The sequence below is a fragment of the Notechis scutatus genome, chromosome 1 (assembly GCF_049901735.1).
Source record: "Notechis scutatus isolate UNSWTSFEM ecotype Mainland chromosome 1, rNotScu1.2, whole genome shotgun sequence".
NCBI classification, from domain to species: Eukaryota; Metazoa; Chordata; class Lepidosauria; order Squamata; family Elapidae; genus Notechis; species Notechis scutatus.
The window spans coordinates 179,395,965-179,412,497 of record NC_142009.1 but is presented as its reverse complement, the minus strand read 5'-3'; the positions used below and the strand labels follow the sequence as shown (position 1 = coordinate 179,412,497).

Here is a 16,533-nt window from a genome sequence, read left to right as displayed (position 1 = left end):
GAAATGAATTTCTTCATATTATAATCCACTCCCACTTCTCTGGCCAAAAAGCATGTAATAATCTTTTACGAAACTACTTGTCAGAAGTACACGTTTGATGGTTCTGTAATAGAGCTAAAATATTTTCCTTCAAATTTTCACAGAAAGGTAGACTTAAATAACTAGAAGTCTTATTTTATTTCTAAATAATTATTTTAAGTCTTATTTTAATTCTAAATAATTCTTCTTTTCTTAGATAATCCTCAACTGAATTTTCAGAAATAAGATTATTTTCATCTTCTTTATCAGTTTTAGTTTATATATGATAACTTTTTTTTACTGTATCATGATGTACTAAAATAATCTATTATTTTCAAGTGTTTTCCAGAGGGCACGGATATGGTTGGCATATTGGACTTCTATTTCCAGGTAGCTAATTAATCTCTAGATTATTTGTTATCCTTGAAGAAGAAAAAAGAAATATATAGAATTATAGGTTAAAATGTTATTTATATAAATATTTACACAACAGAGGATGCAATCCTTTGTTTGGGGTAAGTATGTTAACTAAATGATATTCTGATCGAATATGTTTTAATAAATCAGCATTTCTCATTCTCTGATCTTAGTGCAAATTAAGAGTTGATTGCAATCCTTGACCTAAGAATTATATATTTTTGTAGTGAGAATGTAATACGTTTTTCAGCCAGTTTTGTAGTGTAGCAGGAAATCTTGCTTCCAAATCAGGACACAAGACCACGAAAGGTTGGAGAATACATCCGTTTTTATTTGTGCACAAGGTTCAGAGCATTAGAATGGCAAATTCTGAACCCCTGGCTCTTCCTGAGAAGTCACTTTATACATGTCATGACCTCAGCTTAGCCCGGTGCGTTACTTTTATTAAACTATACCAACAAAGGAGAATAACATATATACCAAGAAAAGAGAAGTACATATAATTACTCATTTTATCTTACACCATCTGTTATTTTCCATACCCACCCTTGTTTACTGTAATATGGTTAGTTCCTTGGTTCAGCAACCTTGAGGTTTTACACAATATTGTATTAAGCAATGTTTTGGGGAATTGGGGGACTTCTGCTAAATATAAAAGTGCTTTATGTGTAATTTTCCTACTGCTTCATTCCCCCCTTTGAAACTACACTCAAATCTACTGATTACTGTGGAGTTTCATACATGGGGAAATAATCTTCAACTGTATTCAATTTCTCATATTCCCATAAAGCCATAACCTTGGCAGTAGCCTTCTTCTCTACTAACACAGAAAGACTATTGGAGATTGTTCTGACAAAGATTAATGCTGTTGCAAAAGTAGGCAATTACAAATCCTTCTCAGATGAGTCGAAGTTGGAAAATAACTTTTTTTAAACAATACAATTTATAGTTTGTTTCCCTTTTGAAGCATATTTACGGTTTAGGTATTCTATCGAGACAGGGAAGGTTGATCACACTGAACAGGAAACTCTTCGCTAGGCAACTGAGCAAGAAACACGTGGTTTCTTCAACTCAGATAAGCACTTTAAACATATCAGCTTTTAAAATTTGAGATTCCTCTGGGTCATCTAGTCCAACCCCCTTTTTGATACATAAAATTCTTTAAAAGAATTCAAAAGAATATATCTTTCCACCACACACACTATCCCTAACACATTAACATCTGTTTTACTTGTTCTTATTTTCAGCCGTACGTAGAGGGTCAGCTTCCGGAGTGACACCAGTAAGGCCTCTTCTGCCCCGTATGTTGCCTGCCCATTGCCAATAGGGCAGTTATAGGGGGCGCTTCTTCAAGCGTACCACTCATTAGACTCACCCATGAATCCCCTAATTGACTTAAATCCCCTATATTATTTCTCAAACTAGTACTTATGACAGGGGGTCTTCCAAACATCATTTCAAAAGGAGATAACCTAATTCCTTTTATTACTTTTGATTCTTTAAACTTTGATAGTACTATATCTCTTATAAAGGAAATCAAACAGGAGAGAAACATTAGAACCCAGAATCCTAGTACAGCAGACTTTGTTTAATCCTTCACCAACGCAATTTGCTACGCTCCAAAATTTTTATTAGGACTAGCTGGTTTTGCACAATGTTATTTTCCACACTTTTCTGTTGCTAGGTTCCCAAGACTGCAGTCATCTCCTTTAAGTTTGTAGTCAAATTTAATTGTATGTCCATTAGCTCCCAGAGTGCCATCCTCCACCTACGTGTAGGCCCTTTTAGAGTTTCAGGCATCCAGGGGCATCACTGGTATCTAGGGATTCAAGGGCTCTTTGCTTTCCAAGCCTGAATTCATTCCTTCGATAGGGATTCCCCTATGTTGCTTTATGAATCTCATTACACAGGGTCCAAACCACCCAGTGGGGAGGCTAGTATAGGCATATTTTTCACATTCCCTATACATAACTTCTGGGGTAATCCAGTTGCTGTTATTTGCTTCATGATTCTTACAATAACATACTAGTCACATTTTTTATTAGAACTTCACTCAGTCCAGTCCCATTGGGCAAAACACAATAGCCACCCACAATCCAAATTTGTTGGATTCCATTAATCTCCCATATTTGATTCCACACACACGTACGCAAAACACACAAATGTCTTGTTGAAGCTATTTTAGACTAGTTCTTCCTCCCTTCTTCCTGTTGCACGGTGTTAAGGTTCTTTCGACACCTAGCTGACGTGCAGTAAGATGTATCTATCTCTCTGCAAAAAATGCTTTTGCTTGTAATAAGTTGCATAGAGAGCTTATATTTCTACTAGTTATATTTTAAGCTCAGCATTTTTCCTAAATTCTTATCTTTTGCTTAATATTCATTTCCCAACTCTGGCTATTGATACTGGAGTTAGCTTTTCCAATTTATTAGGAGCTAGTTGCAATCACACTGTTGGTCTTGGTTTTGGTTGTGTTGCTTTTTCAAGGTTCCTAAATTGTTCATGTGTTCGTAGGCCACTTTGGTCGCATACAAAGTTTCTCTCCTTCCCTTTTATTGAAAGTCCTCACTCAATGTAATTTCCCAACTCCCACCATCCAAACATTCAGTATTTACACCAGTCTAAAGACAATTATAAGATCAGGTGAATTTAGCAGTGGGATTTGTTCTGTGGTTGTTATTTTATGTTGGGGAAATACATCGGCAACTACTCAGTCCTAAATAGAAAAGGAATGTACAGTTTGTTCCTTCCAGGATTTTATCAAAACCCACTATCCTGCCTTAAATTTGTGTACAACAAAGTCCTTTCTGTCTTAAAAGAGAGACTGGGACAATTCAAAATATATTTTCTCACAATTTTGTCTGTTAGCTCAGTTCTAGGCAAACCCTCCTTCCCACAGTATGGGATCCAACATCTTTCCTTCCACTACTTTGGCACTTCCATCTATAAAGTAGTGCTACACAATCATGTTGGTCTCCTATGAGGATTCCCTCATACTTTAGGATATGAGAATTGGTTAACCATCCATGAGCTCGTTGAGGCAGGATGTTCCTGATCTGATGTTGGGTTGTAACCACCCAAACCCGCTCCCTAAATGTGAGGTTCCTTTTTCCTTGTACTAAGAGAGCTGTGGCGGCAATAGCTTGAATACATACTGGCCATCCCAGTATTACAGGGTCCATTAATTTGGATAGGAAGGCTACTGGTTTTAAGAGACTTCCCCATATTTTTTTTTCAATTGCCTAACAGTCCCTAAAACTTTCTGAAGTCTCTCTTAGTTCCTCAATTCTAGCAGGAGTTATTTTTCTACTCCCTTCACTAATCAAGTGTCCAAGATATTTGATCTTTCTTTCTACATACTCCAGGTTTGGAAATTTTAAATTTGATGCGGCATGGATTGATTTTTATTTCTTGATTTTGAAATTCGAATTCTGGCTAATGTGGCATCCCAGAGGGATTATTCTTCAAGATGTCCAGGATGTCCCAGTATCCACTAAAAATTCAATTTCGCAATTTCTTGGTCCCACGTGCAATTTTATCCAGTGTTCTTGGTGGAATCTCAGATGCAATGACTCCTGACATATTTTATTTTTCTGTCATCTAATTTTCTCTGTTCCTTCCTCTCTCTCTAACTTTAGTAACTCACACACATTTCTCCATGAGAGCTTTCTCATTTCCTGGTACATGCACTTTCTTTATATGAAAGTACTCTCCTTTTAATCTGGGATGGGGGTCAACACACAGACATTTACACCAATGTTTTTTTTCTTCTTCTACTCACACATTTATACTGTAATCAGACTGCTCGCATAACCAATTTCTCACACAAAAATTTCATTTCATTATTTCATTCTTTCTCCAAGCAAATCAATCATTACTTACAATTCTTTTCTGAGAGCTTTTTCTCACAAGCCAACGAGTTCCATTTCTTTTTTTTTTACTGTTGTTAGAGGGTCTCATCCTTCAGGTTTGGAAATGATTACACACAGACACATTCACACACACAACATTTCCAGACCTGGGGAGGTTTTGACCCTTTAAATCTCCACTTTTTCTTTCTTTAGCGATGGGTTGTTGCCACTTCCCTTTTTCTTGAGTCAGGACTCCAAGAGCCATATTATTCTTTGAGTCCACATACAAATTGAAAGATTTCTCAAGGTTGGGAAGTCCCATAACAGGAGCTTGAGATGCTAATTATTTTTAAGTCTCAAAAACCTGTTTTTGTTCACACGTCCAAACAAAGGGTTCCCTTTCTCCCCACTTTGTGGACTCAGAGTGATTTGGATAGCAGGGCAACATTTTTACAATAGCCTGCTGCTTAAAAAAACTCCTGTCGGTTGGTTCTGCAATTCAGCACACAACCTTTTTCTAATGTCCTATAGCTCTGTGGCCTTAACTTATAGTATAACCTAAGTATTTAACTTGAGGTTTCACTAATTGGGCTTTCTTTCTTATTGTTTTAGTGAACTTCTCACTTTTACTTGAAGTTACACTCATTGTTAAGCACTAGATTTTTACTACCGTGTTTCTCATATAATAAGGCCGGGTCTTATTTTTTTTTGAGCCCTGAAAAAATGGCTAGGCTGTCTTTTTGGGGGGTGACTTAATTCCCCCCCTTGCATCTTCGGGCGGGCGGCGATGGCTTGGATGTTGACCTCGGCGTTGGTGGGGCACTTCATATCGGAGTCAATGCAGGCAGCACCATATCTGGGTGTGCAACAAAAGTACTTCCTAATGGCAAGCCCCCCCACCATTCCCCCCATTTTGCATGTTTTAATATAGGCCTTAATTTGGGGGGCGGGGCTTAATTTCATTTCATGCCTATAAAACATGCTGGGACTTCCTATTGGGGGAGGCCATATTGTTGGAGAAACAGGGTACTACTCTCTGCCCTGGGTGTTCTGTCCCTTATCTTTCTAGTTTGGATCTCCCAGACGACGCTGGCTTATTTTTAAAGATCCAAATTGTTCTCTATCTATCTTAGAATCTCCCAGACAACGCTGGCTTATTTTTAAAGATCAAGATCTATAGAGACCTTCTTTCACACCTCGTTTGCACCTGGCCAGGGCTCTCATGAGCAAGTTTGAACTCTACTTTTCTTTTTAAAGACAACTTTTACTGTTTAACGTGTCCCCATGGGCTCCATGGAGAACATGGCCGTAATCTTACCAGTTCCAGATAGAAACTTCTATGCCTGTTTCCAAATATAACACTAACCTTACCTATTTCTCAGTCCTTAAGGAGTTTCACATTTCTTCTTCTTTAGCCAAAAGCATTTTACTATCTGCTGGGGGATCAGGTATTTCCCAATTTATGAAATACCAGGGTTTAAGATACGGTATTTCAATTTTCTTTTTATTTATTTTTAAGGTAGGTCTCTTGATTAAGTATTGTTCTAATTTACCCAACTAACATTTGCTTGTTTCCCCCAGATGATCCTACCTTATTGTGGTTCCTCAATTATGTATTTTGCCATTTTTCAATGCACAAATTTATCATTCTGTTCTTACTTAAACTTTTAATCCAGGGGAGTAGGTTTTCCTCACTCCACTGGCTCAATAACTACTCTAAAGGGTATTTTCATGCCCTTACATGTTAGAGTCACCCCTAAGGGTTCGATCTACCTCCTGCAGCAAGAAAATTAGCTGCAACAACTACAAGAATTCCACATTCTTGTCGAGATTCCCTAACCTGTGTAACTGTCCCTCCTCTTTGTCTTGAATTGCTCGTGCAATGGGGCGAGGGTAACTTCTCTGCCGGAGACAAACAGGTACTGCCAGAGGCTTCACTTGAATGACTAGTGGTGTTTCAAATATAGGTCAATGATTTCCTGGATCGCCTGTATAATATGGCAGGGGTATACCCGTTGTCGAATTCTCACAGGCACCTTCATTGGTAATTCTTCCACTATGATAGGAGGGTGGTGGCCAGCAAAACCCGGGGGATTATCTTCAGCCCACAAATGGGGAACATGGAATTGCTTCCATTCTCATTCCCCTGTCCCTTGTCCCTGGTGACCATAGGTTCTGGGAGGCAATCTGAACCTGGTCGGCGTCAGTCCCATTCTTCCACTTCCGCCAGGCCTATCAGAGGGGTTCTCCCCAGGCCCCTCCTATATCCTTGCCTTCCCTGTCCTCCCAGGGGTCTTCGGAGGCCCCTCGGAAAGGGCCCCCTCTTCCGCCTGGCCTCTCCTCCTTGTTCCTTTCAGGACACTCACCCTTCCAGTGTCCTTCCTTTTTACAGATGGCGCACTGGTTGCGTCCTAACCCTGACCTGTTGCCCTTTGCCTGGTTACCTCCCCTATCCTTAGGGGTCCACATCATAGCAGCCGCCATTAATTCGGCCTTTCATTGCATCTTTTGGTCTTTCTTTCGCTCCTCCTCCTTTTCCCTATTCACAAAGACTTTCCTTTCCACTTCCAGGAGCTCACTTATGGGTTTACCTAGGGCCCCCTCAAGTCATTGCAACTTACGACATATATCTGGGGCACTCTGTGAGATGAATGCCATGGTTAGCATTCGAGCGTTTGCCAGGTCAGTGGGATCAATGGGAGTATACATACAGTAAGCGTCAATAAGACGGGTATAAAATGCTTCGGGGCTTTCTGTGTGCCTATGGGAGGCCACCCCAACTCAAATGTTGGCCACTCTCCCTCACAGAACACCTGCAGTTTATGCCTACTCCACTCAAGGCCATAATCCTGAGATTCATACGCTTCCTTGAAAGGTTTTAACATGGACCCCAGCGGGGTCAGGGGCTTACTCTCACCTCCACCCATGAGCCACCCAGGTCACCAGACAAGACAATTGGGAAAAGGGATTGGAGAGGAGGGTATGGGGTCCCTCCTCTTCCGAAAACACCAGGGATTTGCACACACTCACGTCCGACCCAGGGAGCCGGATGTGCACGGTCTCCAATGGGAACTGCGGACGCCACTCACTTTCTACTGGCCCATGGCACTGGACACTCACAGTCACCAATGGGAACCGCAGTAGCCACTCACCTCAACCATTCCTGACAATTCCTCCCACCTTTGTCTAAGAGAGGGTGATCAGTCCTCTCCTCCGTCCCTGCTTACAGGGAGGGATTATTTCCCAAATCTAATACTTGCCTGCAGGCGTCTTCCTTCTCCACGGCCGGCTGGAAGATGTCCTGGTCTCCTCACCTTTCACCTGTGGTTCTTGGAGGTGTCAACCGCCGCCGCCAGAACAGGGCAGTCTCGGGAAGTCCCTTGGATTCAGAGGACTGATGGCACCTGGGATGTTCCCTTCAACTTACCCGGTGGCTGGCACCCGGGGTGGACCCTCCGGCGGGCCTCAGGGCCCCTAGTGTCCCATCTGGGATGCCATAAATGTAGCAGGAAATCTTGCTTCCAAATCAGGACACAAGACCACGAAAGGTTGGAGAATACATCCGTTTTTATTTGTGCACAAGGTTCAGAGCATTAGAATGGCAAATTCTGAACCCCTGGCTCTTCCTGAGAAGTCACTTTATACATGTCATGACCTCAGCTTAGCCTGGTGCGTTACTTTTATTAAACTATCCCAACAAAGGAGAATAACATATATACCAAGATGAGAGAAGTACATATAATTACTCATTTTATCTTACACCATGTGTTATTTTCCATATCGACCCTTGTTTACTGTAATATGGTTAGTTCCTTGGTTCAGTAACCTTGAGGTTTTACACAGTATTGTATTAAGCAAAGTTTTGGGGAATTGGGGGACTTCTGCTAAATATAAAAGTGCTTTATGTGTAATTTTCCTACTGCTTCAGTAGTACTATTCAGAGAAGAAATAGTTATCCATATCCTTAGTGCTTTCACATTGGTTAGGTTAACTAAAACATACTTTCTTATTACTAATCTTGTTATTGATTAAAATATGATATTCCCCCCCTCATTAAGTTAAATATAAGGTAGCTTTAAATTTTACACACTAAATAATAATATAAATAATATAAGTAAATAATATAAATTGTCCTGGTTCTGTCACATGATTGTTTGTACTGTTCATCTCTGTAGTAACAGGATCATGTAGTTTTTAAATGTTTCTTTTAAAAATGTCAGTCTTCATCAGAGCAAGCTTCATTATTGCACTGATTAGAGAACAAGTTTTTTTTTAAATCTTACCCAGTTGTTTTATGAATTAATCTTGTACCATGTTTTCATTAAAAAAACGTTGCTAGCATCAGATTCCCACTTCATGCTCACTCAAATAGGCCTTTATTTCCTAATCTGGAAAGTCTATCTTCGCATGCTGTATTGTTCATAGCGTAATAGGCTCTTTATGGGTTCAGGCTCCCTTTTGTAAGATAGGACTTTCATCCATTTAATTATATAACCTTCTGTTTGCATAGGTTGATCAATGTTTTCTTGTTCTTTTCATTTTTCCTAAGCTGTGCTCCATAGAAGTGACTTGTGAATCTGCTAGTGTCATGGCAGCCACTCTTGCCAATGGCGGGTTTTGCCCCATCACTGGTGAGAGAGTCCTCAGTCCTGAAGCAGTTCGAAACACTTTAAGTTTGATGCATTCATGTGGCATGTATGACTTCTCGGGACAGTTTGCTTTCCATGTAAGTGCTTGTTTTGAGGGATCTGTTATAAAAATGTTTAGTTCTTAAAAAAAGAAGAAGAATTGACTTCTTATTAAAACCAGTGATAATGGCAATTAGAAATTGACCATGGGTGGTAAAAGGAATTCTATGTCATATAGGCTAGTTAAAACTCAAATGACAGAAATGAATCCAGAAAAACAAAAGTATTTTGAGGTATCAACTGAATAATTCCTGGGATGTAAATGTATGCTAATTGATAAATTTTGGAAAACTACCTTGACGGATAATATGGATATTCAGTGATTGCTGTCTAAATATTGATAACTATATATTAATGGTTTAAATTGTGCATTCATTTAGGTGGGTCTTCCTGCAAAATCTGGAGTTGCTGGTGGCATTCTCTTGGTTGTTCCTAACGTTATGGGCATGATGTGCTGGTCACCTCCGCTAGACAAGATGGGCAACAGCGTTAAGGGGATACACTTTTGTCATGTGAGCAGGTCTTCTTACTTGAATTGTTACTAGTCTGTAGCACAAATGCAATGATCATTAACATTTACACCTATCTCAGTAAAGGTAGGAAAATTTGCATTTTTCTTGAGCAGAAATGCTTATGTCTTTATTGTTAGAATCAATAAAGATGGAAGATTTTTAAAGCAAAAGGATGGATACACACTAAGCAAAGATAAAAAGGTGTATTCTGAAAATGGAAGAATTCTTGACAAAATGCATGCATTTCTTTTCAATCCTGATTGAGAAAAAATATTAAAAAACAATTTTTTTCTTTTGGCTCCCCTAAATTTATAAAAGGCTTAATATTCATCTTGACAAAGGACTTAATCAGTAATATCAGGGTATAGTTGAATGAAAGAGTCAGTTGTAAATTAGGATAGCAATAACATAGCAATAGCATTTAGACTTATATACCGCTTCACAGTGTTCTCTCTAAATGGTTTACAGAGTCAGCATATTGCCCCAACAATCTGGGTCCTCATTTTACTGACCTTAGAAGGATGGAATTGCAGTGCAGCCAGCAATCAGCAGAAGTAGCCTGCAGTGTTGCATTTTAACCACTGCGCCACCACAGCTCTTGATAGTATACATGATTATAAATATAACACAATGATGTTTTTACTATTGCAGGAACTGGTTTCTTTGTGCAACTTTCATAATTATGATAACCTGAGGCATTTTGCAAAGAAGCTTGATCCTCGGAGGGAAGGTGGTGATCAACGAGTAAGTTGAAAGTATTTATAACATGTACATTATGCATAGCAAAGTCCAAATAGGATTGATCAATGACATGTATTACATCAATATTCTGATATGTGAGTGTTCCGATACAATTCAGGCCACATCTGGCACAACTAGAACTAACTATTAAATGCTAAACTATATTACATTATTCACTGGCTTTTACTGGTTTGCTTACTTACAGGTAGTCATTGACTTACAAACTATGATTGAGCCAGAATTATAGTTGTAGTCATACCAGTCATTAAGGAACCTATTGTGTGACTGCACCCAATTTTACAACCTTTTTCGTGGCAGTTGTTAAGTAAATGCTATGGTCATTAAGCAGATGCTACAGCTGTTAAGTGAATCAATTCTATCCAATTGACTTTTTTTTTTTTGCTGGAAACTGGAAGCAAATGTGTTTCTGGCAAAAATCAGAAATTGTGGTCATATGACTGAACATGGCTGTAAGTGTGGGCCAGTTGCCAAACAGCCAAAATGCAATTGTGTTGCAACTTTGAAACCTGGTTATAAGTAGGATCTGGGGAGGTCTGCCATAACTTCAAATGTAAGTTGAAGACTACCTGTCTAGTAATAATGTGGCAATTGACTGAAACTTAGTTTAGTTTAGAGAAATCATTGTTGTTATATAACATATTTGACCGTAATATATTTAAACTATCCTCCAACAAATCTGAGAGCAGTTCATGTATCCTTTCTAGGTAGACTTAAAATCATCCTAGATAAAATGCCATGACGCAAAGCTACCATATTCAGCAATATATTTTCACTTCATAAAAATTATGGAGCAAAGTTTTTTGTTAAAGATTTTGATCTTACAAGAAAAATAAAAATGTATATTTCTTATTTTGGTAACACGTTTGATCCACATATTAGTGAGAAAATATCTCTGGTACTGTTCTTGACTCTCAGAGTAGCAGTGGGTAATCTCTTGCTTGTTGCCAAAAGGCTTCTTTGTCAACATTTTTTTAAAATTGTACTGCCTGAGATACAGAGCTTTGTATTAACTTTCAAACATGTCAGTCACTTACTGTTCTGACCATGGCTCTGATCCTCATTGAGAAGAAATCTGTGTTTTTTAATGGCATTAGTACCATTCAAAATACCAGCGGTAGTCATTACTTAGGACTTTGGAATTCCATTTGCGCTGTAGAATGTGTAAGTTCACAGACAATTTTTATGTTTTGCCCCTTGGATCAAGCTGGGAAAAAGATTGGAGCTTAGAATTTTGGCCTTGTATAATTAACATGTTTCAGTTCTTTACTCATTTCTCTACTTGATAAAGCTTTGGCATAAATAATTATTGCCAAAGCAGTTTGAATTGTCCGACTTGAATTAAACTGGGAGAAGCTGGATTGTATGAGTGCCGTTAGCAACTCAGTAATGAATAGAACCTCAGGAATTCTTCTTTAATATGAAAGTTGCTATATGGCTAATTAATATAATCAGCATCCTGTTATGAATGAAGTGGGTTAAAGGAGTCTTTCTTCCCTTTCACCAAATTGAATAAATTATTTACTGTGGTTTGAAATTAAAATGTTTGTGGCATAATAATGTCAGGGTGAGAGAGATCTCTCAGAACCAGCAAGTGCTAATTGATAAATAAAAATAATGATTGTTTTATTTCATTGGTAACTTAATACATACTATATGTTGCTTAAACAATTAGCATTCCTTTGGACCACTGGACTATGAAAGTCTTCAGCACGAACTTGCATTAAAAGAGACTGTGTGGAAAAAAGTGTCACCCGAATCAAACGAGGACATCTCCACAACTGTAGTGTATAGAATGGAAGGTCTGGGAGAACAAAACTAGTGCACTGGGCTCTAGTTTCAGAGAGTTTGATTTCATTTTTAACCACACTCCAGTTTGTCTAGATTACAGATTTTAGATTTATTGTCTAGATTTTAGATTTATTGTTTTTATTTCAGTGGGTTGTAAATATGCTTGAGACACCCCAAATTGTTATATCAATAATTTTATACTAATTGCTTTAATAATCTTTTTCCACAAAGCAATTTGAAACAAAACTGAATGTGTGCTATTTAAAACTTGTGTCATACTTAAGGAATGAATTGTAAAATGGGAAGTTAAGGAGTGCTGTAAATGTGAGAAATCTTGCAATGCAATCAAGATGCAATCAGCATAATTGTTAACCAAGAACACGAGAGCCAAAGATATAGGAAAATTTAAGTCCTGGATCCTAAGTAGATATTTCTTTTTATTGTTAATATATTCTAAAAATTACCTTTTCTCTTTTTCATGATCCCATTTATTCCAGTTAAGTTCAGTTAATTTCAGTGTAACCGAATGTAAATGAAGTTAACTGTTCATGTACTGTTTGGCAATACTGACAAAAGAATTCATAATTTTTATATAAAGCATATTGGTAAACTTATTTAAGTTTGTGTAAAAATATCAGTATGTTACTATATAATGTAAGAAAGTCATGTTGGATTAGACAAAAATTCTAAGATTCTGCTTTTTCAATGGTCACTTAGAATCCTTTTGCTTTTTTTCAGCAGCAGTTGATATTGTAAGTCATTCTACTTCTGATATAGAAGGTAGTGTATAGCCATTAGGTCTAGCATCCAGCTGATAACCTCATTCTTCATGAATGTTTCTAATTTATTTTTAAAACCGTAACAGTATAGACCATACCTATATCTTAAGAAACAAATTTCATGATACAAGTGCTCTGTGAGGAATCACTTCCTTGTTTGATTGGTGATCTTGGTTTCTGATATTATAAAAAGGAAGAATAAAATTTTATCTCAATGGTTTTTATACCCTCTTTATTTTTACACCCCCTTTACCATGTTTCTCACAAAATAAGGCCGGGCCTTATTTTTTTTTTACCCCCCCAAAAATGGCTAGGCTGTCTTTTTGGGGGTGACTTAATTCCCCCCCCTTGCATCCTAGGGCGGGCGGCGATGGCTTGGATGTTGACCTTGGCGTTGGTGGGGCACTTCGCATCAGGAGACCTTCCGCCACCGTTGCTTTCCCTTCTCCCCGTGCTGCCGCGGCGTTTGGCGCAGCCATGCGCGGCCAGCCAGGGCTCCTCCCTGCAACCGGAGCCCGGCTGAGACACTTGGCTTCAGGCGCTCCTGTCGCCGCCTTCCCTTTGCCTTTGAAGGCAAAGCCATTTCTTTTAAAAACGATGCCCTACTACCGGTATGACAAAGACTCCCCTGCCCGAGATGGCAGCCCAACCCCACGTGGGGAGGTGAATCTCCCGGGGCCGCAGCGCAGGATCGGCCCACCCCGGGAGAAGTGTCCAGCCGCCACCCGCCTGTCAGCTGCGCTGGGCGCCCCAGGCGAAGCTCTTCGCGCTCTGCTCAGCACCAGGCAGGGATGGCGGCTGGGCGCTTCTCCCAGGGTGGGCCGATCCTGCGCTGCGGCCCCGGGAGATTCGCCTCCCCACATGGGGTTGGGCTGCCCTCTTGGGCAGGGGAGTCTTTGTCGTACTAGTAGTAGGGTGTCATTTTTAAAAGAATTGGCTTTGCCTTCGAAGGCGAAGGGAAGGCAGCGACAGGAGCGCCTGAAGCTGAGTGTCTCCGCCGGGCTCCGGTTGCAGGGAGGAGCCCTGGCTGGTCACACGTGGTTGTGCCAAATGCCGCGGCGTTGCTCTAAACACCGCAGCAGCACGGGGAGAAGGGAAAGCAACGGTGGTGGAAGGTCTCCCGATACGAAGTGCCCCACCAACGCCGAGGTCAACGCAGGCAGCACCATATCTGGGTATGCAACAAAAGTACTTCCTAACGGGAAGCCCCCCGCCATTCCCCCCCATTTCGCATGTTTAATATAGGCCTTAATTTGTGGGGAGGGGCTTAATTTGATTTTATGCCTATAAAGCATGCTGGGACTTCCTATTGTGGGAGGCCGTATTGTTGGAGAAACACGGTACTTTTCTAAGCTAAAACATATTTATATAATATTTTATATATATTAAACTATTTCTTTGTAGGAGATTGATTTCTTATAGTAGTGCGTTAGAAATATGTACTTTTATTGAGCCTTCAGCCTCTGAAAAGAACGATTGTTTGATTTGTTTAGGCATCAAAAATCAGGTACAAAGCTAGTTTCTACTACTAAGTCATTTGTGATTTCAGTAGCCTACAACCCTAGAAAATTAGTGCCCAACTGTAGATGAGGTAAGGATATGCTCAGGAGCCACTGTCAAAAAACTCAATTTATTTATGCTGTTCATCTCTTCATGGGGCAGAATTTTAATACAGTTGCTTCTGTGTTAGAAACTTATTGTGCTGTTGAAGGATTTCCTCTGTCAGCCAAGCAAAATATGAATTACTGTGTCAAACTTTAATTTCAGCACAATTTGAGGGAAGAATCATAAATTCAATAGGCTAGAAAAGAGTTTTTCCCCACTTCTTAGCATTTTCCCACAAATGCAGGGATTGATTATTATTTTTTTGCATCAACTGAATATTGATGCATTTGGCCATGACAGAGTGGATCAGCTGGCTTGTCACTTGCTATGCTATGTTATATAGACCAACAGTCTTGATATGAGTAAATATTCAATATGCTCATATAATAAGTGTTATCTAGTCTTATGTCAGGTTCTTTCTATATTTTCTGACTTTATTCAACAATATTTTCTTCTACAAATGAAAACTTGTTACTCAAGCTCAATATTATTATTGGCTTTAAAAAATCAACATGGCTATGGTATTGGTGGCTTTTTCTTAATTAGACTACTAAATATCTCAGAAAATTTTTAGGAAGGAAAATAATATTAGCATGTTCTAAGCCAGGAATGGGGAATCTGTGAACCCTTTAGGTGTTTCTGAATTATAACTTCAACATCCCTTACAATAAGTAGTGCTGCCTTTGTTTGGGGGAATTGTAAACCAGTAACTTGGAAGTAGCAAAGTTTTTATATTCATAGCATGATAGATTTGGAAGGGATGAGAAAGATCCTGTAGTCCAGGTCTCTGTCGTGTGCAGTTCCAAGATTCTTGAGAGAGAGAGCTGTCTGACTAAGAGTTCATATAGGCAAACTATTCCATTATTGTACAAATTTTATTTTCAGGAATTTTTCCCTTACATATAAATAACAATTGGAAATACAACTTCTACCTAGTCCTGATTTTTGTGGCAGTGGACCATCTTCCCTAAAGCAATCTCTTTCTTGAGTCTGCCCTAATAGGAATGCCCTCCATTCCTTGCATTGTTACTTTTTGTTCTCCTCTTAACATGTTTGAACCTCTCAGTATCCTGGAAATACGATGCCCTGATTTGTGCACAGTAGTCAGATTGGGTTCGTTCCGTGGCAGAGTAGAGGAGAATAAGGATGTCATATGCCTTGGGTACAATGCTTCTTCTAACATACCCAGAGCTACAGTAACAACTGTGATACACTGTTGTCTCTCATTCATCCTGTTTTCAGATACCATGACTAAGCCCTTTTTGATCGGTTCTTCCAAGCCATGAATCCCCCATTGTGTATATGTGCTCTTCATTTGTATTCCCCAAATATAATAACCTACATTTTTCACTATTGAAGGGTATTTTGTTCATTTCAGCCCAGCCTATCCAGATTTTGCAATCTCCACTCATCCTGGGTGGTGGCCATTTTATGTCATCTGGAAATTTGATCTACATGAGGAAAGTTTGGTCAATACAAGCACTAGAATGTGCTCTTGAAGCACTGAGGAATATAGGAAACAAAACTGCAGTGCTAAGTTATGTTTAAAGAAGTTATGATTTATCAATCTCTACAACTTGTGTTTTTAGAAAAGTATCTATATTATAATGACCGCAGTGTCCAGATTATCATGTTATTGGATTGCAAGTGATCCAAACAGAGTGATAAAGATGAAGCTGATCTGATTGGTTCGTTTTGAGTGCTGTACTGGTGTGATTTTTGCAGAAAAATGTTTTCAAGCAGAATCAAGCTTATACTGACATACTGTAATACTGCTCCCATAAAATTTTTAATTTGTTGCTTTTGTATTTTGGTTATGGTAAAATAATTTATGAGTCCTTGTTTTAAACGGCATGGTAATTGGAGGGGTGAAGTATGTTTAGCATCAAAGTATCAAAATGTTGTTTATAGTCCTAGGCCAAAACCAGGAAAAAATTAACAATAAAGAGGGAATTTTAAAAAGCAAAAAAACAGCCAAGAATTAATAAAATGTGGACATTACATTGGACTAAGATGGGCAAATGATTGGGTCATCCGATGTTACTAAAACTCTGTCCTCATAGTGCTTACCGTAGATGACCTGGCTAAAAGTGACCAGTGATGAGAATAGTGA

At 39.1% G+C, this 16,533-nt stretch overlaps 1 protein-coding gene across 2 annotated transcripts in view; it reads left to right on the top strand.

The window, feature by feature from the left end:
* Nucleotides 1–16,533, top strand: part of GLS (glutaminase) — an 85,084-nt gene that overhangs the window by 37,698 nt on the left and 30,853 nt on the right. Inside the window, exons 11-15 of one of the 2 annotated variants that reach the window (XM_026667994.2) lie at nt 358–408; nt 8,836–9,012; nt 9,355–9,486; nt 10,138–10,230; nt 11,921–13,034. In XM_026667994.2, coding sequence (XP_026523779.1) covers nt 358–408; nt 8,836–9,012; nt 9,355–9,486; nt 10,138–10,230; nt 11,921–12,067 — 600 coding nt within the window. In that variant the 3' untranslated portion in view covers nt 12,068–13,034. Of the gene's footprint in view, nt 1–357; nt 409–8,835; nt 9,013–9,354; nt 9,487–10,137; nt 10,231–11,920; nt 13,035–16,533 lie in introns of those variants that run through there. The other variant, XM_026667993.2, reaches the window with a different exon arrangement.